This window comes from Rhinopithecus bieti, unplaced genomic scaffold, assembly GCF_001698545.2.
Source record: "Rhinopithecus bieti isolate Rb0 unplaced genomic scaffold, ASM169854v2 scaffold_7985, whole genome shotgun sequence".
In the NCBI taxonomy this organism is placed as follows: Eukaryota; Metazoa; Chordata; class Mammalia; order Primates; family Cercopithecidae; genus Rhinopithecus; species Rhinopithecus bieti.
The window spans coordinates 414,648-436,098 of record NW_016805762.1 but is presented as its reverse complement, the minus strand read 5'-3'; the positions used below and the strand labels follow the sequence as shown (position 1 = coordinate 436,098).

Genomic DNA, 21,451 nt, shown 5'->3' with positions numbered 1-21,451 from the left:
TAAAGAAAAGCAAAATACACTATTTCTCTCCTTTATGGATAAGATGTGAGTCATTTTGAACAATAAAGTCAGATTAGGGAGTAAAAGGAAAAAGCCATTTGATTATTAAGAAAGACTATCTATTGCATGGATACAGTACAGGTTATACATTAGAGTTTTAGTTTTGTTAAACCTGTCAGTTACGGTACATCCACAAAGGAGTACGTGCACAGGGATTAGCAGTGATTTGGCAAATTCAGTTGCTCAAATTTTACCACTGCAAGCTCATGGAGTTTAACCAAACAAATGAATCTGCAACCAAGAAAGTAAACAAAACAATTCAAAACAAAAAAAACCAAGCTTTAAACAGTCTTTAGAGAAAAATGTTCACATGCAAGAATCTTCCCAGGCAAGAAGGTTTTCATTAAATTAAAAAAGAAGTTATCTCCCGAAGTAGTGCTTTACCTTCAGAAATATTCTCATCTAGGGTTATTACACTACAAATGCAAGGTGAGCTAGAGAGGGAGAATGCTTGCAAGATGTGTTCAGTTCATATTAAATAAATACAAAGTATGGCTAAATACTATGTATTAAGATTTTCTACCACCAATTTATAGAAGTTCAGAGTATAACAATGGAGTAAATAACTTATTTTCTTTCTCAATTCAGTCTTTGAAGTAAGGAGTGAATAGTATTAGTGGCTATGTTTGGCTTCCTTCAGTAAAAGCAGAAGCTAGAGACTTATTTTCCTTATTCATAAGTTCTAAATTTACCTACTGGGGAAGGAGTTGTATGGGAACCTATAATAGTTTAGGGCTTGCCCAAAGATGGGGTATGTGTACGTCTGTGAAGAAATCCAAAATCCTATCTAACATGTGGAAAGTTCTCTAGGTAGTTAGTATTCAAGTAGTTCTGTGGTCTCAAAGATTTAGATCCTCTTCCAGAGTCTAAACCTGTTACCCAGACATAAGAATTTCCTTTTTTTTTTTTTTTTTTTTTTTTGGGACGGAGTCTGGCTCTGTCGCCCAGGCTGGAGTGCGGTGGCCGGATCTCAGCTCACTGCAAGCTCCGCCTCCCGGGTTTACGCCATTCTCCTGCCTCCGCCTCCCAAGTAGCTGGGACTACAGGCGCCCGCCTCGTCGCCCGGCTAGTTTTTTGTATTCTTTAGTAGAGACGGGGTTTCACCGTATTAGCCAGGGTGGTCTCGATCTCCTGACCTTGTGATCCGCCCGTCTCGGCCTCCCAAAGTGCTGGGATTACAGGCTTGAGCCACCGTGCCCGGCCTAAGAATTTCATAAAATATTTTAAATGGAACAACACAGCTCCATTTTAATATAGTCCAGTGACATGGCAACTGATTTAAAAAGAAGAGCAATAATAATAGTTGCTCCTATCCACCTCAGTGGCAGCTTTGAAGCTATTCATAGATGAGATGACAGACTTAAAATAGACTGAAACTTGTCAGGAAAAAAGAAAAAAGATAAAAATACAAAAGCATTCCAACCCCACTGGAAACAAGAAAAAAAAATATATAAAAGCATGATGAATTGAAATCAGCCATTAGAATCTCTTAGTAATAAGGAAAATAATATAAAGCCTCCCCAACAATAACCTGTTAAATAGGGTATTAAGGATGAAAAAATATTTAAATTTTATTTTCAATAGCAATGTATGCATAAGAAATTTTGTGAATGGGCTAAACCACTCTGGCATAAAGCAACTATAAAAACTTGAAAAAAAAATCTGTACATCATTTTGTTTTGATAAAACCCATTATCTTTGTATTCAAATGTAAAATATGCTACAATATAATCCAGTGATTTTGTGAACAAAGCACCTCTTTAAAGGAATCTATAATTTAAGCGAACAACTGACCATAACTATAATTTGACACAAACTAGGTAAATGTGGGTCATATACAACACTTTCAATTGTTGATAGAATCAAACAACCATACAGAAACTTTATTGCATTTAGCTCTGTACAACAGAACACATGCTCATTTTTATTATAGAACTACCAGTTATATTGTTGTATAGCCATTTAAGTGGAAATTCCAATAACTGATTTTTTCTGATAGCAATGAAGCTGCTACATATTATTTTGTTCTGTACAAACCAAAACTATCTCCAAACAACTAAAACTGTGTAACTTCTAATGGTATTAATCTCTTAGATCCGATATGTAATGTGCAACTTTTATTCTAAATTCAAAGACCAGTTAACTTCAAAGATGCTTTTTTTTCCCTCTGAAATGAAGGACTAAAATAAATGTCTGAAAGAAAAATGTTGCTAGATATTAGAAACAGGATGTGCATAGATTGATTAAAGTTCAAGTCTGGCATGCTGATTTTAGAATGCCAAACATCCCTCTCAGGAATTAAAATAATTGAATCTAGTTTAGTCCTTTCGTACTCTTCTTTTGCGTACTGACTTCATTGGCCCATCTCCAGATCCTGTGCTCTCATCTGCTTCTTTCATCTAGAAAAAATAATTATGAAAAGGTTTCTTTTAGTATAACAAGTAACTAGTAGATAGTAGTAAACAATATATTTATTATTCTCTAAAATATATGTGCTATCAATCAAGTGCTATTATGAAGGTATTATATGAAATAAAGTTATAGTTATTTCTCAAGGCTATACAAAAATCGATGTATTCTAGCTCACTGAGACATACACATAAAAAGACAGACTGAAAGATGGAATTAAGATATTTTTGAAGGTACACAAAGTGTTTTGTACCATAAATGTAAATAGAATACATATTCAAGTAAATGACTGCAGGTATTATTTTAAGAAAGTCACAGCAGAAACAATGATTATTTAAACCTTGGCTCTGGAAGAAACTGTCTTCACCTAGATCTCCCTAAATATGGATATTCATACTAGATAATGGTCCCCAAAGTCCCTATAAAAACTCAGAGGGCAGGAAGACCAGCAGCAGTATGTGTACTGATTGAACATTAGGAAAGACTTAACAATAACTGCAAATTTATTTGGAGGATTTCTTCAAATAGATAAAATACAAAATTTAATCACATGCAACAGCAGGCAGAACTGTACTTTTATCCTACCTACGTAGTTGGAATGTAATATGTTAGCATGGTGACTCTGTGGGGTAAGGCTATGCAGCTCTTTAAGGGCCAGAGAAAACTGGTTTTTGGTTTATGCTGGGTTAAAAAAAAGAAAAAGAAAAAAGAAAGCTCTTGGTCTAATTATACTCTGGTTTCTCATCATATAACTTACAAAAAAAAAAAAAGCTTGTGCAAAGTTCCATTTTTTTATATCAGGACACAAAACGGGGTAGACTGATGGGGGTGGGGGAAATTCATTAAAGATTTGAGAAAAATACCCTGTCAGGCAGATAGTACTCAACTACCCAGTGAATGAATATTTCAAAACATGAGAGTAAAATGTTGAGACATTAAGGATGTTTTACAACAGCTATAAAAATTATAATAATGACAATTATCTTTTAAATATTCAAACAATGTGTTTATTATGCTTTTCAATAGAATTTCAATGAGAAAGTCATAATTTTGGATACACGTATTCTATCTTCATATTTTGTAAGTCACAGGCTTGCTCTATACTGTTTTACTAGGCATTGAGACAATATATAGTATTTGTCTTTCCTTCCTTATGGATATGTTTTAAAAACAATATAGAGGCTCTTAGAAAACAATATAGAGAGAAATATGGCGAAAATTCTTTCATAAACCAGATTGGTGCTTTTACTGAAAGAACTTTTTATGGATAACAACTATACATAGAAACCAGTTTATTTTCTGTTACCTCATCCTCTGATCCAGACTTATTTGATTTATTACGTTCTTCTTGCCCTTCTATGATTTCGATTTCTTCTTCACTCTTTTCCTCAGGTTCACTTTCCTCTTCTAGAATACAGATTTTATTAAAAGCAAAGACTCAATAAATTAGAATTTTGCTACTGAAAAGTATTAAGTACAATAAAGGGGATTTATTTAAATTCCAAGATTTATTCCAAGATTTAGAAGCAACTTCTTCCATTCAAAATTTTAAAAATTATAAATACTCATTATATTGTCAATTTTATAAATGAATCATCATATTTGAGTTGGGGGACAAGTTTAAAAAACTTCTTAAGCATTCAGTCTGTATGTAATATGAAAACCAAAAAATAATCATCTTTCCTGTGTTCCTGTCTCGGGAAATACTTCCTTTAATTTTTGGTGATCTTTTAATCTTCAATATGTTATTTACTTACGTTTGTTCTCTGTGGACATTATCAGGCATTTTTTCAGTTATTGACCCTCCTTAGGATTCCATTTAGCAGAACCTCCAACCTTTGTCATCATTGTTAACCAAAATATATTAAGCATGTCCTAGGAGCTATATAAAGTAAAAACTCCTACCCCACCAAGAATGGGCTTTGGGGAAAGGGAAGCTGAAAAATCAACTCTACTTCTGCCATGTAGTTCCAGTGTGGGACTACATGTATAGGTGAAAGTGCCTTTATACAAGCAGGCCCTTCTGATACTTAAATGTCCTCTAAATAAGGTTGATCCAGACATCAATATACTAAGCACTAAGAAGTTACAAAAATATGGCTGAAAACTTACAACCTGAAGTATTTGTTGTTTTAGATACCGATCCTAATACATACATGTACATGCGTTTATACATGTATATGTGTGTATATATATACACTCTCTCTTAAAAAAATAGACACACATGTGTTTTTAAGTCAACTGTTTTGTCAAGTGAGTTAAACATTGTGCTTCAAGACATTTGACTTGGGACACTGGGCAAATCAATAGTTTTATTTTTACCTCATGTAAGGAGGTCTCAGTGGAGAGCCACCAAATGGTGACTTCAGTTCTAACATCTTCAAGAGTTTAATATAGGATGGGAAGGGGATATAGGTTCAGCAATCCTTTCAGAAAATTAATTAAATTATTTATTCTATACGATAAGCATCTGATTAACAATAGCCGTTGGAAGACTTGGTGTTGATTTTGTTGCTGCAATCACCTGCTTTATATCTATTTCTTTTCTATAGAGGCCATTATATATACCCTCTATCACCCTCCATCTCATCTTCTATACTCCCAGAGCCAAGAAACATCCTTGCAAAAAGCTATGGCCTATGGGATTCATAACTGCTAGGCTCTGAAGCAACTGAACACTATTTAAATCTCCTTCCTAGAACACAAAAACTATAAACAGGGTGACTGCTCAGATGACTGACTATTACTCCTTGCCATAGTCACATATTCTTGGGAGATTCAGATGTATAAACTTGATAATAAACAAGTGTAACACCTAGTTATTTCAAGGCAATATACTGTTTTATGAGCTTTACCCAGGGTCTCCATTATAAATCACCCTTATTGTCTTACCTTTTTCAAGCATTTCACCATCACTTTGCTTTTTTTCCTCTTCCAGGTCCATGGGTTTTTCCAGGGCTGCTTTCTCTTCCTTTCCTTCTTGCTCTAGTACTCCTTTTGTTTGTGGTATACATATGTCGGTTTTCTTATACTCTGTATCTTTGTATTTCTTCTGTGGTAGTTAACATATTTTTACTAAAGGTAGAGTGCTATTTCGAAAAAGATTTTTTTTTTTTTTGCAATAATTGATAACATACATAATGAAAGTAAAACTTATGAGACATTTAGTTTATTACTTTTAAGAATCACTTGCTCACTTTATAGAACTCCTAAACAATAAGAAATTTGGGGAAAAAAGTTGAAGGAAATCAATTTTCTTTACCTTTACTTTTCTTGGCCAACAAAATGAAGTAATTAATGCTATTGGCACTCCTGCTGTTATGAGATAAATCAACCAAAGCCATGGGTGCCCTTCCGCAGCTGCCATTAACTGTTTTAATACACCAGGCTATAGATGAGATAAGCACAAAAATGCAATTCAAATTTTACAAACCTTTACTGGGTAACACAAGATACAAAAAACTTATTTGCTCAGGCATTTTACATTAAGGAGTGATGAACTTGTAAGTAAAAGAAGTTTCATTTTCCCACCTTATACTTTGTAAAGTCTAATTTAATTATTAGCATGCATCACTGAGTGAGAGTTGATAGCAGCAGATATGTTATGACAAAAGTGGAAACTTGTAACATACTGGCAAGAAAAATGGTAATTTTCCTTTTTGGTAAATTTCAGAATAGAACTACCTTTTACGGATGTATTACCTGGTTTATTTGAAGTGATCATTCATTCTGTACTCTGATCATTCATTCTGTACTTTTAAAGAACTTATTAAAATCATACCTCAGCTGGCCGGGCGCGGTGGCTCAAGCCTGTAATCCCAGCACTTTGGGAGGCCGAGACGGGCGGATCACGAGGTCAGGAGATCGAGACCATCCTGGCTAACACGGTGAAACCCCGTCTCTACTAAAAAATACAAAAAACTAGCCGGGCGAGGTGGCGGGCGCCTGTAGTCCCAGCTACTTGGAGGCTGAGGCAGGAGAATGGCGGGAACCCGGGAGGTGGAGCTTGCAGTGAGCTGAGATCCGGCCACTGCACTCCAGCCTGGGCGACACAGCGAGACTCCGTCTCAAAAAAATAAAAAAAAAATAAAAAAAAATAAAATCATACCTCAGAATTGTTTTCTTTTTTATATAAACACATGTCACATACAAGACCTTCAATAAGGATATTATTTCTCTTATTAAAATAAAATTTAAAAAATCAAATGTTTTAGGTACAAGAGGTTCAAAACGAGAATCCCTCTTTACCTACTCTTTTGATGGTTTTCACTGGTGACCCAAGGAACCAAATGTAAGGTAAGAATTTTCTTTATAGCAACTGAATTTAAAGATACATTTTCTAAGATGCATTGTGTTGAAATTATTTAGCTTAACCTTTTCTAAACAGTGTTAAAGATTTTGGGAAAAAACTGGAACAGAATTTAATAATGTTAAAATATAAATTCTTTGTACATTCCTCTAAGTAAAAAATAGTTAAAATAAACAAACAGTAATATTTAGATTATCATTATCACTTAGGTCTTGAATTGGCAAGATGACAAAGATATTAAATAGTCTTCTTCTATAAACAGTAAATAAGCATTAAATCCCATTAGAGATATTATAATTCAATGAATAAAATGAGGACTTACATATGCATATGTAGTTCATAATGAAGTAACATAAAAAGCAAAATGTTTTGTCTGCATAAACTTATTCAAACACATTTCCTTGGCATTTAGTAATTATTGAACATTTATTTGCCTTTAAAAGAGCCATTTGAATAACCTACAACCAAGACCAAATCTTATTATCATTATTCATAGTTATATCACTACTGCTATTGGTCAACACCATACCTCATTAGCGTTTGCTATCATTATTTTCCATCTCCAACCATCTGCAGCCCAGTGATCTGCTACTTCCTTTTCCGAACAGATAATAAAATTATCAAAGTAGATATCAGCGGTCATAGACCAAAGCTCTAAACCAAGAGCACTAAAAGAAGTCAGAAGAAATGGATGATCATCTTCGAAATAATCTGGATTAGGAATTTTTCGAGGACTCCAGATTCCCTGGAAGAAAAAGTTATTGAAGACATTTTCAAATAAAATAACTTCATTATAAATGCTGCTTAATAAATAGCTGCTGTTGAATGAAATTCACAATGCTAACTGGAAAAAAGAAAACTTTAACTGATATTAATTTATTAGTAATATACTGAAAATAAAATCTTGTTTCTTTTTGCTGTGTACACGATGTTTCCTATGAGGGATAATGATTTTAAATTCTGCAAAAAAAGGAAAAGGGAAAATCCAACATAAACAGAAACGTGAATAAATTTCACAATTTGTCTATTTTAGACAAATTTTTAGATTTAGTAAAGTTATTCATCACAAAATGTTACTCAAGTTGTCCAAATCAGAAAGATTATTGTATAGCAAAAATGGAGTTACTCCATTTAACATATACCCATGACAGACATCATTAATCAGGTATGGTTGAATCTCAGCACAACTACTCAACATAAAACTTCCATTAGATCTTAAATGATTAAACTGTCAATTAAATCAAATACATTCAACAATATCATTGCTCACTGAGTCACTCCGCCATCACATGTATGTATTCTGGACCAGGCACTATGCCAGATGATGGAGACATACATGGTTCTTGTATTAGGGAGTTTAAAGTAGAATAAAAGAGACAGACATTAAACAATATTTACCAAAATAAATATTTTGTGTTAAATGCTTTTAATAAAAACTACAGTGAGTAATTAGAATATGAAACTGCATATATATAATGTTAGAACGTGTCCATAAATAATTACAAAGATAAAACTAGAGGGTTAAGTGGATAACATAGAAACTTTTAATATAAAAAGCTAGGTACACTCAAAAGATGTCTGACTGATATCAGAAAAAAATCCGGGCTCGGTGGCTTACTTCTCTAACCCGAGCACTTTGGGATGCCCAGGTGGGCAGATCACGAGGTCAGGAGTTCGAGACCAGCCTGGCCAACATGGTGAAACCCCGTCTCCACTAAAATACAAAAATTAGCCAGGTGTGCTGGGGCGCACCTGTAATCTCAGCTACTTGGGAGGCTGAAGCAGGAGAATCGCTTGAGCCCGGGAGGCAGAGGTTGCAGTGAGTCAAGACCGCACCAGGGTTTTTTTTTTTCTTTTCTTTCTTTTTTTTTTTTTGAGTTTTGCTCTGTTGCCAGGCTGGAGTGCAGTGGCGCGATCTCAACTCACTGCAATCTCCACCTCCAGGGTTCAAGAGATTCCCCTGCCTTAGCCTCCTGAGTAGCTGGGACTACACGTGTGCACCACCATGCCCAGCTAATTTTTTGTACTTTTAGTGGAGATGGGGTTTCACCATGTTGGCCAGGGTGGTCTCCATCTCCTGACCTCGTGATCCGCCCGCCTCAGACTCCCAAAGTGCTGGGATTACAGGCGTGAGCCACTGTGCCCGGCCAAAAATCAGAATTTTAATAATACTAAAGAATAAGTACATTAATTAAGCACAGGCATTAATTACTAAAATGTACAATGTATGTCTATTTGATCAGAATTTACTTCTTATATTTACTTCTAAAATAGAACTTTATTTCAAAGTGAACATCAACTGATAATTCAGGAAGAATATAGTATGAAGTGATTTATTTCCCCAGAAAATTAAATAATTGATGCTCTACTTTTAAAATATAAATTAGTTGGGGTCTATTTTCTCTGACATCTTAAAAATGAAACTTCCAAAAGTTAACATAGATAATTAGATATTTAAACAGAAAAGATCACAACCTTTTTAACTTCACTAAAGAATTGGAACAAGCGGTTGTTACCTGGTAGGTAGGATTATCGACCAGTGGAGGTCTCCATACTCCTTTGTATTTTGGGTTATCTATCATGGGAGGTTTCCACTCACCACACCCAATCCGACATGCTGGATTAAGAATCTGAGGTGCCTCCCATTCTCCATCCATGTCTTCATTCCTTAGGATATTAAAGCAAATACAGTAACCTCAAGTCTCAGATCAGTCATATAAACTAGTAACAAAAATGCAGGTAAGAAACATTTAAAATCGACATTTGAAGATGAAAAGTGCTTACCAGTCATCAGGTTTTTCAGCATTAGGATCATGGATAAATTTTGGTTCATCATCAAGCCAGCCAGCAGGTTTAACAGCACTTGAATCTTCTATTTGGGCAGGTTCACTTTCATCCCTGTAAATACAATGTTTTATATTAATTACTAATTATTCAAAAAGTTTAAAAATGCATATGTTACAACACTCAGAAGGTACCACATAAAATTATTTCCCTCCCTTTTGTTTGTGCCTGTTATTTGTCCTCATCTACCACCTACCTAAATCTTCTGCTAACTTGCCAATTTTTGGTACATATTCCCCGTTGTGCTCTATGCATACATGCACACATGTATACATTCTTTTTTTAATACAAATGATAGCATTCTATACATAATATATTAGACCTTGCTTTTGTTACTTAAAAACTCATTCATCAAATATATATTGCATGCTTACTATGTGTCAAGACTGTTCTAGGAGCTCCATTATTATTATTGTTTTTTCGCTTGAGATGGAGTCTCGCTCTTGTTGCCCAGGCTGGATTGCAATAGTGCGACCTCGGCTCACTGCAACCTCTGCCTTCTGGGTTCAAGCAATTTTCCTGCCTCAGCCTCCAGAGTAGGGATTACAGGCACTTGCCACCACGCCTGGCTAAGTTTTTGTATTTTTAGTAGAGAGAGCCACCATGCTCATGCCTGGCTGGAGCATATATATATACACACACACACACACACATACATATATATATATATATATATGGCTTCATTCTTAACAGCTGCATAGTTTTCTACTTGAGGATATACCATAATTTATTTAGTTTATCTCCTCTTGGAGGACATTTAGTGTTTCCAAAATTTTACTATTATTAATACAAACAATGCTATAGTGAATGTCCTAGAATATATGCCATTTCTTATCTGTGAAAATATAATTGTTAAGATTATGGACATTTTAAATTTTGATAGTAGCATCCAAATTACTTTCTATAATGGTTACACTCCATTTCCAGTTCTACCAGCAGCATGCAAAAGTACTTATTTTCTCCTGTCCTTGTGAAGAGTGTTACCAAACTTCTTGATTTTTGCCCATGTGATAGGTGAAAAATGGTATCTCACTGAACTTTGAATGTACATTTAGTAGCATAAGTGATATATAAAAACTATTTTTTCTTAGCTCATCACCTTTATATTAAGAAATTAGCTCTCTGTCAGTTATATGATTGAAAATAATTTTCCTGGTTCTTGTGTGTTTTTTAATATAGTTTAGGGAAGGTTTTTTTTTTTTTTGCAATATACAAATCACTTATTTTCATGTCGTTGAACTTATTTTTACAGGATTCTTGGATTTTATGTCATATTTGGAAAGTTCTTCCCTATTCCAATATAATTTTTTAAACCCCGCTTATTTAATTCTAGTATTTTCATTTTAAAAACAACACTTAGGCTGGCGTGGTGGCTCACACCTGTAGTCCCAGCACTTTGGGAGGCTGAGCTGGGCGGATCACGAGATCAGGAGTTCGAGACCAGCCTGACTAACATCGTGAAACCCCATCTCTACTAAAAATACAAAAATTAGCCGGGTGTGGTGGTGCACGCCTGTAATCCCAGCTACTGAAGAGGCTGAGGCAGGAGAATTGCTTGAACCCAGAGGCAGAGGCTGCAGTGAACCGAGATCGCGCCATTGCACTCCAGCCTGGGTGACAGAGCAAGACTCCGTCTCAAACAAAAACAAAAACAAAACACTTAGCAAATTCTAAAGTATGTAAACATAAAGTACTGAACTACTAATATAGTTTTCATCATTACAGAAAGATAGACATTTTAAACAAGAGGCCACTTCATGATTTTCCAAATGAATTACAAAATGAACAGAAATAATGAACTCTACAAATGTACAGATTTGTGCTTGCCTGATATCAATGTCATCTTGAGTCTCTGAGTGCTCAGAGTAACCAAAAGTTAAAATTTAATGGAGCATTTCTTTTAGTACTTTGTAAAACAAATTCTAACACATTTCAACAATCAGAATGAGGCAGTTATATGTGGTTTCTCTCATTTAAGAGCAAACGTACTTTTTTTTTTGAGACACAGTCTTGCTCTGTCACCAGGCTGGAGTGCAGTGGCACGACCTTGGCTCACTGCAGCCTCTGCCTTTCAGGTTCAAGCAATTCTCCTGCCTCAGCCTCCCAAGTAGCTGCGATTACAGGCACCCGCCACCATGCCCAGCTAATTTTTGTGTTTTTAGTAGAGATGGGGTTTTGCCATGTTGGTCAAGCTGGTTTCGAACTCCTGACCTCAGGTAATCTGCCCACCTTGGCCTCTCACATACGTACAATAAAGATCAAACTAGGACTGAAAATTAAAGCACTGATATTTTGGATTTGTGAAATTTTTTATCCACAGCAATGAAAACATAACAAATAAACATATATTGAAAAATGCAACATCATTATCAATAGAAATAAAAAAATATTAACAGGGAGGGAAGTGTAAAATCTATTTTAGAATATATTTCACCCAAAATACTAAACATAAGTAGTTCTGATGTTTAAAACAATAAACTTCATTGGCTGTAAACTTCACTTACATGTTGTTTCGTTACCTAGTTATGCCAAATAGTGCTTTGCTACCGAATTATTTGCTTACCAGTCTTCTGGTTTGACGGCACAAGGATCAGGAATTTTTGCTCTTTCATCCCATTCTTCAGGTTTTTTGTCACTGGGATCTTCAATTTCTTTGGGGGGGTTGATAGGAGGAACCACATCCTCTAGGAGGCTTCCTTTATTTACAACTGTTTGATCAACTAACACCTCAAATGTGTCATCTGGATTCATCACTAAGGACAAATTTAAATATAGTTATCATTTTGATGTACACTTTAAAGATAATCTTCTAAATAATGTAACTACCCTTAACTCCATGGGTAAAGCTTTTTTCCCAACCAGAAATAGAGGAATAACCAATGTAGTAAACCAAAATATTCTAAAATCACCAGATATATTTCCTAAATAAAGATAAAATTTTGTTTTAAACTGCATTTTTTACAACAAAATGCTCCATTACTTCTCAAATAAAAAATAATACCAAATAGCTCTGCTCTGGGACTCATAACGAGTCAGCTTCACTCTTTTATAGTTACAAGATACAAGCTAATCTTTTTCAGCATTTAATTTTTTTGATACAATCTTAAAGTGTTGTAAGTATAGCACAAACAATTCATTTATTCTGTTCTAGTTATATTTTCTCATTATTTCTACAGTTTACTTGGTGTTCCCCAAAATGCCGTTTTATTTTTCAATTATTTCATAAAGATGTTTATTACATCATCTGATATTGAAGATGAAATGGGCATTGCCCTAGCAGACAAAAGGAATGCTTGTATAACTGCAGCATTTAGGGAAAAAGATTGAAATACTTTAATCTTGGGTGGAGCTGAGACGTGAGAAAGGAAGCTGATAGGGCCATTTCAAAATGTCCTATTAGGTTCCAGTATGCTCTGATTTTGATAATGGCCCACCAGAGCTCTATAGACATTATACTTGAGAATGGGTGAAACAACTCCTTATACTGTCCCTCACCCCCATAGCTATGCAAATTCCTATTTACTTAAGTATATTAATATATGGCTGCTCAATGCTTTTCCTTTCGAAGTACATGCCACAACCAACACGAGGTAGAACATAACAATAATCACAACTACCTACAGAATAAAGTCTAAACTTTTTAGTCTGGCATTAAGGGCTTCTTCCTTTTTATTTTCTAGTTTTCTGTTCTTACAGCACCACTGTCACAACGTCTAAAACGTCCTTTCACCTTACTGTCTTCCACATTCTATCTGTACTTCAAGCTGAACTCAAATATAATCTTTCCTAGCTTTGTTCCAAGTCTCTAAGCTGGAAGTAATATTGCTTGTGAACTCTTAGCTGTGCCTTATCTCTCTTTCTTATATGGCACTTTATTTTCTACCTGTGCTGTCATTATACATGTCCTATTTTCTGAAAAAGATAAGCTCCTTCAGGATGGGGTGCATGTCTGTTTTCTCGTAAAGCACTTGCCATGAATATATCAATAGTCAGCAAATATTTTTGAATACGTGAATGAATTGAAAGGGTATACCAAGGGTATAAAGATGAGTCTTCCTGTCTGTAAAGAACTTTTTAAGGTCTACATCTGGAGGTTTGGCATGTTTCTCTTCAAAAACTCCAGTTTTGGGATGTTTATGTCTGAAGATAAAATGAAGTTTATAATCTTCTCCGCATTTATCTGGTCCAAACATAATGATATAGGATGTTCTATCATAAAAGTTTTCCTTCAAAGAGAGATGAGTGTTGGCATTAGTCCAGAATCACAGAGTATTTAATGAATTTCTGCATTCTATCCAATGGGTAGAGTTTACAAAAATATATTAAATGATAATTCACCAAAGAGCTAGCTATTTAATACAAGTGACAATAAAAGTCGTGGAAAAACGACAAATTTTACTTCAATATAGATTTTTTAAAGTACACACTACTTCCTGAAGATGTAGGGAAGAAGCTGAAAATACTCTAGCAACATCATAATATGCTTCAATTCCCTATGTAAATCTATATTACTAATATTTTATTGAGAGAATTGGGCATTAGAGGAAAGCATATTTATGGCCTTAAGACTAAAATTGTTACCCATTACTATTATTTAGGAAGATATCAGAAAATGACCCTCTGAGCACAAGATGAAGAGAGATTTATTCAGACATAAAACAGACAGGGGCCATGCATTTCTCTTTATTTGGCATGGCACAGTGGTTAAGAGCATGGGGTATGGAGTCAGATACGGGGGTTCAAATCCTATCACTGCCACTTAAACTAGCTGTATGTCACTATGAGTCAATTTTTTAAAGCTCTCTGTACCTCCATTTCATCACCTCTGAAATATGGAGATGATAGTAATACCTACCTTATAAGAGTTCTCTGAGAATTAAGTGAATTAACCAGATAAAGTGCTGATAGAAATACTCGGCATTCGATTTTTTTTGTCATCCTACCTTCAAGTGTTCATCTAAAACAAGAGCTTCAACATATACTACAGTGGTCTCTCCTTCACTTGATCCTAATAATAATGAGTAGTACATGAAAAAGTCTTCCATCCACATTTCATAGCTTATGTACAGCCATGTGTTCTGAAAAACATACCCCTGATGTCTCATCTATCGTATTTCTGTTATATGCAGAAAGTCTGAAACAGCCATTTACAGGAGAAGGCTGTAAGAAATATCCCCAACCTTCCAATGTTCCTAATACAGCCTCTTAGAAGTATAAACCTACTTCATCATGAAAAGTGTTTAAAATTAGTTGCTTTCTATGGGTTACTAACCCCTTTTAATTTGGTTCTTTGGCCATTTTGTTTCACTGCTTTACTTTGTTATACTTCTCTAAACAAACAAGAGTCTTATTCTGTAAAGAAAATAACTCTAAGCTATATTTCAAAAGAATTTATAAGTACCACGAAGTTTTGTCCTACAGACATGGTAAACTTTTCATGTCTTTAAAGATTATAAAATTGATGCCTTCAAGTAACACAGCTTTATATAAAACTTGAAGGCAAATTGTAAGAGCTATGTAAATTCACATTGAAAAAAGATATCTACAGTTCTTTTCAATTTCAGTTGAAGATAAAAATGTTCACTTTTATCAACTGTTCCTTAAAAATACTTATTAACTTTAATAAGGTTTTCTTAAATATTAAAATATCATACCAGAATCAAATCATCAGTGTCTGCTAGGAGTTTAATGTATGCACCTCCACAATCAATACCATCTTGAAAATTTACTTCATATCTGAATAAAGGGAAAAAGAACCATACTACTGATAAATAAAAATTACTAATTGCTCTTTAAAATCTAATGTTATTATTCTCAATTCATGTAAGTATAAATTCTTTTACATTATCAGAAAGCTCATATAAAGCATATCTACAATCTACAGGAAATAAGCAAAAACAGTTTTCTACTACTGTATTACAAGACACATCATTAAAATATTAAAATAGAATGATTACAATCAACTGCAGACAAACCAATCAATTTGTTTAAATTTTTTTCCATCAAAACTGATAAATTAAGAATAAGATACTGTGACTAAAACTACAACAGGAGATTTCAAATTCTGACAAGGTAGGCACTATACTTATACTTTATAAACTAAAAAAACAAAGGCCATAAGAACCACAGCTACAGCAAGATTTCTAAGAAATTGCTAATGATCTTAGATACCTTGAGTTCACTACACCTTACCATGTTAAATAGGTTGTACATTTAATTAAATAGCTCCAGCAAAGAGATTCATAATCTCAATCAGTAAGCTGGCTTTCAGACCTAAAGAGCCAGGAGATATGGGAAATTTTCACTGTTTAGTATAACAGCTAAAAGAATGAACAGGAGAGTCTCTTGCGAATTTACAACACAGTGTAATTCTCAGCAAAGTTTTTTTTTTATTTATTGGTAATTTTTAAATGGAAATAGCCTTGCTATGGCAATGAGGCACAGACTTACTGAAGAGATTTTTTTTTTGGTTAAATTAATGAATTATATGTGACAGAAATCAATGAGGAAATGGTTGTCAAACAGTAAAAACAAAAAAGGTTATGATTTCATTAAATGAATGAAAACAAAGACATGAAAACTAGAGAAACAACCAGAAATAATGATCATTTTAATAAAGGACTATAGTTGTAAATGTTTCTGAAGAAATTTAGTGACAGGAAGGTAAAACATGATAGCATACAAAATTTTAACAGTTTGAACTCAATTGGTGTACATATTTTGTATTAAAAAACAGAGGAAACAAAATTTTAAGTACCTCTGATTTGAAAGGGGTGATTTTCCCCTATACTTTGTACCATGCTTTATTTCTTAAGCTATCTACAACAGTGGCTACAAGCGTGTACTTTAAAGACAAAATGACCTGAGAGTTACTCTTGATTCTGCCATTTACTCTAGTGACTCCCTGGGTAAGGGCAAGTCATTTAAGCTCTAAGCGTCTATGTCTCTATTTGCTCATCTATAATATGTAGACATGGCCCATACTTACACCTTAAAGGACTGTTACGATGATTAAAGGATATTATGCCCCATGAGGGGCAAATACATGCTCAAAATGCTTCTATGATAATCAGAAGGAAGGTATTCTTTTGTTCTTTTTCATTTTTTAAATAGAAGACAGTTTGTTTTCCTCAAAGTCTTATCTTTATTTTAAGCAATAGCTGACAAAATTTTGTTTTTCATAGAATTTAAATATTTGAAGACTATAAGTAGAAGACATGGTGCATGATATGATTTAAAGGTCAATGTTTTCAGGAAAAAAATTAAAAAGATTTTGCTTTATAATAGGTTATCTGAGGACAGAGCATTCTGTAAAAAGGTAAGAACTGGAAAAAATGTTTTGTACAGTGGCTCCATTATGCCTAGATTCAGTCACTTTGTCCATTTCTTATACTGCAAACTTTCAAAGTTTTCAAATAATTAACTTTTACCTAGTATAAATGATTCACAATGGATTAGAGGATCAACAAAATGTTTATCATACAGCTTGACTGCTGCTAAACTTCCAGTCATAGGAAAACCAAGGACATATGCAGAGTATATGGTAACCTTAATTTCTTTAGAGTATCATTTCTCAAATTGTTCCATGAAATAGCAATTATTGTTAGGTGGGAGAATAAACTTACATGATCAAACATGTTTGGGAAACACAGTAGTAATGCTTTAAACAGGTTTTCATGTGCAGAACTTCTCAGTCTTTAATAAGCTAACATAATTCCTTTTTTAAATTTAAATTTAAATTTTATTTATTTATTTATTTAGAGACAGTGTTGCTCTGTTGCCCATTTGCTCAGGCTGGAGTGTAGTGGCGTGATCTCGGCTCACTGCAAGCCCTGCCTCCTGGGTTCACGCCATTCTCCTGCCTCAGCCTCCCGAGTAGCTGGGACTACAGGCGCCCACCACCATGCCCGGCTAATTTTTTGTATTTTTAGTAGAGACGGGGTTTCACCATGTTAGACAGGATGGTATTGATCTCCTGACCTCGTGATCCACCTACCTTGGCCTCCCAAAGTGCTGGGATTACAGGTGTGAACCACCATGCCAGGCCTTTACTTCGTATTTTTTTAAGTTAGGTTATTCTTCATCTTATTCATATATACTAACATGTACACAATTTGGGAAAAGCAGCTTTATAGTAATGTTGTAAATCAGCATTTATAGCGTTTAATATAAATCTCTTCATTTTATTTACCCCATTTCATTTTATCAATGTTAAGAGGAGACAAACATTCACTCGCCTTTGAATTGTTTTTAAACATGGAAGACTGCCATTCAATTCTTGGTCCTCCTTTTTTTTTTCTTTTTTTTTAGGCAAGATCTCATTCTGTCACCCAGGCTGCAATGCATTGGTGTGACCTTGGCTCACTGCAGCCTCGACTTCCTGGGCTTAGGTGATCCTCCCACCTCAGCCTCCAGAGTAGTGGGACTACAGTTGGGCACCACCATGCCTGGCTAATTTCTTAAATTTTTTGTAGAGCTGGGGTTTTGCCATGTTGCCCAGGTTGGTCTTAAACTCCTGGGCTCAAGCTATCTGCCCACCTAGGCCTCCCAAAGTGCTGGGATTATACACATGAGGCACCATGCCAGGCATAATGGGGAGGTGGAGAGGTTGAAGGAAAGGATTATCTATAAGAATGTGACCTTTAAAAGGGGTCCATGCTTGAAAGACACTGGTATTCATAAACATTTATTTTCGAAATAAACTTTCTGCCTTTGAATCTTATCACTGGTTTAATAGCAATATTTATGATTCTATTCTGAATATATTAAGTTTAATATTTTGATAAGAAGTAATTTTAAGAGTAAAACAAAATGGTGATTTTACTATGCATTACATAGTTTATGGCAGCAGAACTGTATATATTACAGTATATATCACATAATTTTTAAATTTTTTCAAGAGAGCCAAACTATTTACTCCTCATTTAGTCAATACAATTTTTTCAAGAGAGCCAAACTATTTACTCCTCATTTAGTCAATACAAGACTCAGACCAAAGGAAATACACTGCTTAATAGCCCACATACAATTCCTTGAAATAAATACAAATATTAGTTCTAGGCCATAAGAATGGTTGATCTTTGTATAATTTTATCATTTACCTGCTTTTCATTAAAGACACGGGTATGTTTGTGTGTATATGCACATTTGTGTATTTAAGTGAAACGGAAAAGGAAGATCTAGATTTTTACATCCATTTTCAAAATACAAGCTATATTCAGAAGCCAAAGCTAATACAAAATTCAGAAAAAGTATTCCAAAATATAGCAACACTTACTGAACTATCAAGGGTTTATCAGCAAAAATGAAGGGTTTTGCTAATACAGCAGATATTGCATGATGCTTTGCTCTAGATTTTAATACCAGTCCTCTGTCACCAGGTACCTGGTTTTCTTTCAACTCTTCAATTTCCCATCTTCCTAAAAAAATAAAGCAAAGCAAATTAAACTAAAACAGAAAACACTGACCTAAGAATTATTTATCAGCAGTTGTGAACAATAATTTTTTCCAGGAAGGCTGACTTGGGAAAAATAAAAATTTTAAATCAGGAAATATCTTCAACTATATATGTATGCCTGCTCATTTATCTTTTTTTTTTCTATCACGGAATTATTTCATTGTCTTAACTAAAATTGTGAAAACTAATAGCAAACACTATAGTGTCTAATTAAGTCACTCTTAAAGCTGAATTAGTTTGATTTTTCTATGAAAGAGTTTTTAATCAATGAAATGTGGTTTGTCTCAATAGGGTCAATATTGTATTTTTAAAATGACATATTTATAACTGCATATGACACAAAAAGCATCCTTAACACAAAATGAGTAGTCTATTTATTTTGAAATGCCAATACTCATCAGCTACTTTTCTTACTTGCAGCAGTTACTGTAAAGATTTAAAGTTCATTTTGAAAACTGCATGCTTAATTCACACAAACCCTTCTCAGGCTACACTAATCAGTTCTCAGAACTTTTGGCCAGGAAGGCAGCAAAGCACTGCATAAGCACTAAGCTATAACAAGGCAAAACTGAGTTAGGCCTTCTCTGGGTTACAATTTTCTATGTTAAGATCAGGACATTCCTGAAATTAGATTATGGGCCACATACAATGCAAAGCTAGGTGGGCTACCTGTAGCCTAAAAGTTATGCATTAGACTTTACTCCTTTACCGGTTTTAGAATAGCAAATCAACTCATATTAATTTGTGTAAAATCTTGTGTTTTGAAAATTATAGGTATTGCCTATTCCAAGAAAATTCAATTCAGCAAAAACTGGCTATTTTCCAGTATTGTGTCAACTTAAAATATTCATTAATGAGCATTTTTGAATTACAAATGCTCTTATATCATTTTGTTTTCTTTCTAAGAAAAATAATGCAAGAACCAGACACAGTCTTATAAATCAAAGAGGGGTAATTTTTGGTCTGTAATTGTACATACATTTTTAGACTTTTAAAAATGTGTGTGTTTTTATTAAGTTTCCAAGTTTCTTTTCTTCATCCCCCCCCAATTTGGTCATATTATTTTTTTTTTAAAAGATAAATGTACTTGNAAAAAAAAAAAAAAAAAAAAAATCCCTAGGAATATTCCTAACAGAGGTGAAAAATCTATATAAGGAGAACTATAAAACACTGCTGAAAAAAATCATAGATGACACAAACAAATGGAAACACATCCCATGCTCATGGACTGGAAGAATCAATATCATGAAAATGATCATTCTGCCGAAAGCCATCTATAGATTCAATGCAATTCCTGTCAAAATACCAACAACATTTTTCACAGAATTAGGAAAAAAATCCAAAAGTTCATAAGGAACCAAAAAAGAGCCTGAAGAGCCAAAGTAATCCTAAGCAAAAAGAACAAATCTGGAGGTATCACATTACCTGACTTCAAATTATACAAGGACATATTATCAAAACAGCATGGTAATGGTCTCAAGTAGACACACAGACCACTGGAACAGAATAGAGAACCAGAAATAAACCAAAATACTTACAACTAACTGATCTTTGACCAAACATACAAAAACAAAAATTAGGGAAAGGACACCCTATTTAATAAATGGTACTGAGAAAACTGGCAAGCCACATGTGGAAGAATGAAACTGGACCCTTACCTGTCACCCTATACAAAAATCAACTCAAGATGGATTAAAGACTTAAACCTAAGATCTGAAACCATAAAAATTCTAGAACACCAGAAAAACTCTTCTAGACATTGACTTAGGCAAAAAATTCAGGACCAAGAACCTAAAAGCAAATGCAACAAAAACAAAAATAAATAAATGGGACCTAATTAAACTAAAAAACTTCTGCACAGCAAAAGAAATAATCATCAGAGTAAACAGACAACCCACAGAGTGGGAGAAAATATTAATAACCTGTGAATCTGACAAAGGACTAGTATCCAGAATCAAGAGACTCAAATCAGTAAGAAAAAAATTAATCCCATCAAAAAGGAGGCAAATGACATAGATATTTCTCGAAAGAAGATATAGAAATGGCCAATGAACATGTTTAGAAAATGCTCAACATCACTAATCATCAAGGAAATGCAAATTAAAACCACAATGAGATTAACTACATTACCCCTGTAAGAATGGCCATTATTAAAAAGTCAAAAAACAGTTGGCATGGATGTGGTGAAAAGGGAACATTTATACACTGCTGGTACAACGTAAATTAATATAGCCTCTATGGAAAACAGCATGGAGATTTATTAAAAAACTGAAAGCAGTTCTACTATTTGTCCAGCAATCCCACTACTGCTTCTACTGCTTTTTCTGTGCATATGAGGTGGTGTCATTTTTGGACTAGATAAGCATATAGAC

At 34.2% G+C, this 21,451-nt stretch overlaps 1 protein-coding gene across 2 annotated transcripts in view; it reads right to left on the bottom strand.

Moving 5' to 3' along the window:
* Nucleotides 1-1,610: 1,610 nt before the first annotated feature.
* CLGN (calmegin) overlaps nucleotides 1,611-21,451 on the bottom strand; it is a 32,655-nt gene continuing 12,814 nt past the window's right edge. The window contains exons 5-15 of one of the 2 annotated variants that reach the window (XM_017873645.1): nucleotides 18,900-19,041; nucleotides 15,277-15,358; nucleotides 13,656-13,848; nucleotides 12,186-12,375; nucleotides 9,563-9,676; nucleotides 9,295-9,445; nucleotides 7,308-7,523; nucleotides 5,732-5,857; nucleotides 5,362-5,521; nucleotides 3,776-3,876; nucleotides 1,611-2,459 (exon numbers count right to left, since the gene is read on the bottom strand). In XM_017873645.1, coding sequence (XP_017729134.1) covers nucleotides 2,379-2,459; nucleotides 3,776-3,876; nucleotides 5,362-5,521; nucleotides 5,732-5,857; nucleotides 7,308-7,523; nucleotides 9,295-9,445; nucleotides 9,563-9,676; nucleotides 12,186-12,375; nucleotides 13,656-13,848; nucleotides 15,277-15,358; nucleotides 18,900-19,041 — 1,556 coding nt within the window. In that variant the 3' untranslated portion in view covers nucleotides 1,611-2,378. The remainder of the gene's footprint in view (nucleotides 2,460-3,775; nucleotides 3,877-5,361; nucleotides 5,522-5,731; nucleotides 5,858-7,307; nucleotides 7,524-9,294; nucleotides 9,446-9,562; nucleotides 9,677-12,185; nucleotides 12,376-13,655; nucleotides 13,849-15,276; nucleotides 15,359-18,899; nucleotides 19,042-21,451) is intronic. The other variant, XM_017873646.1, reaches the window with a different exon arrangement.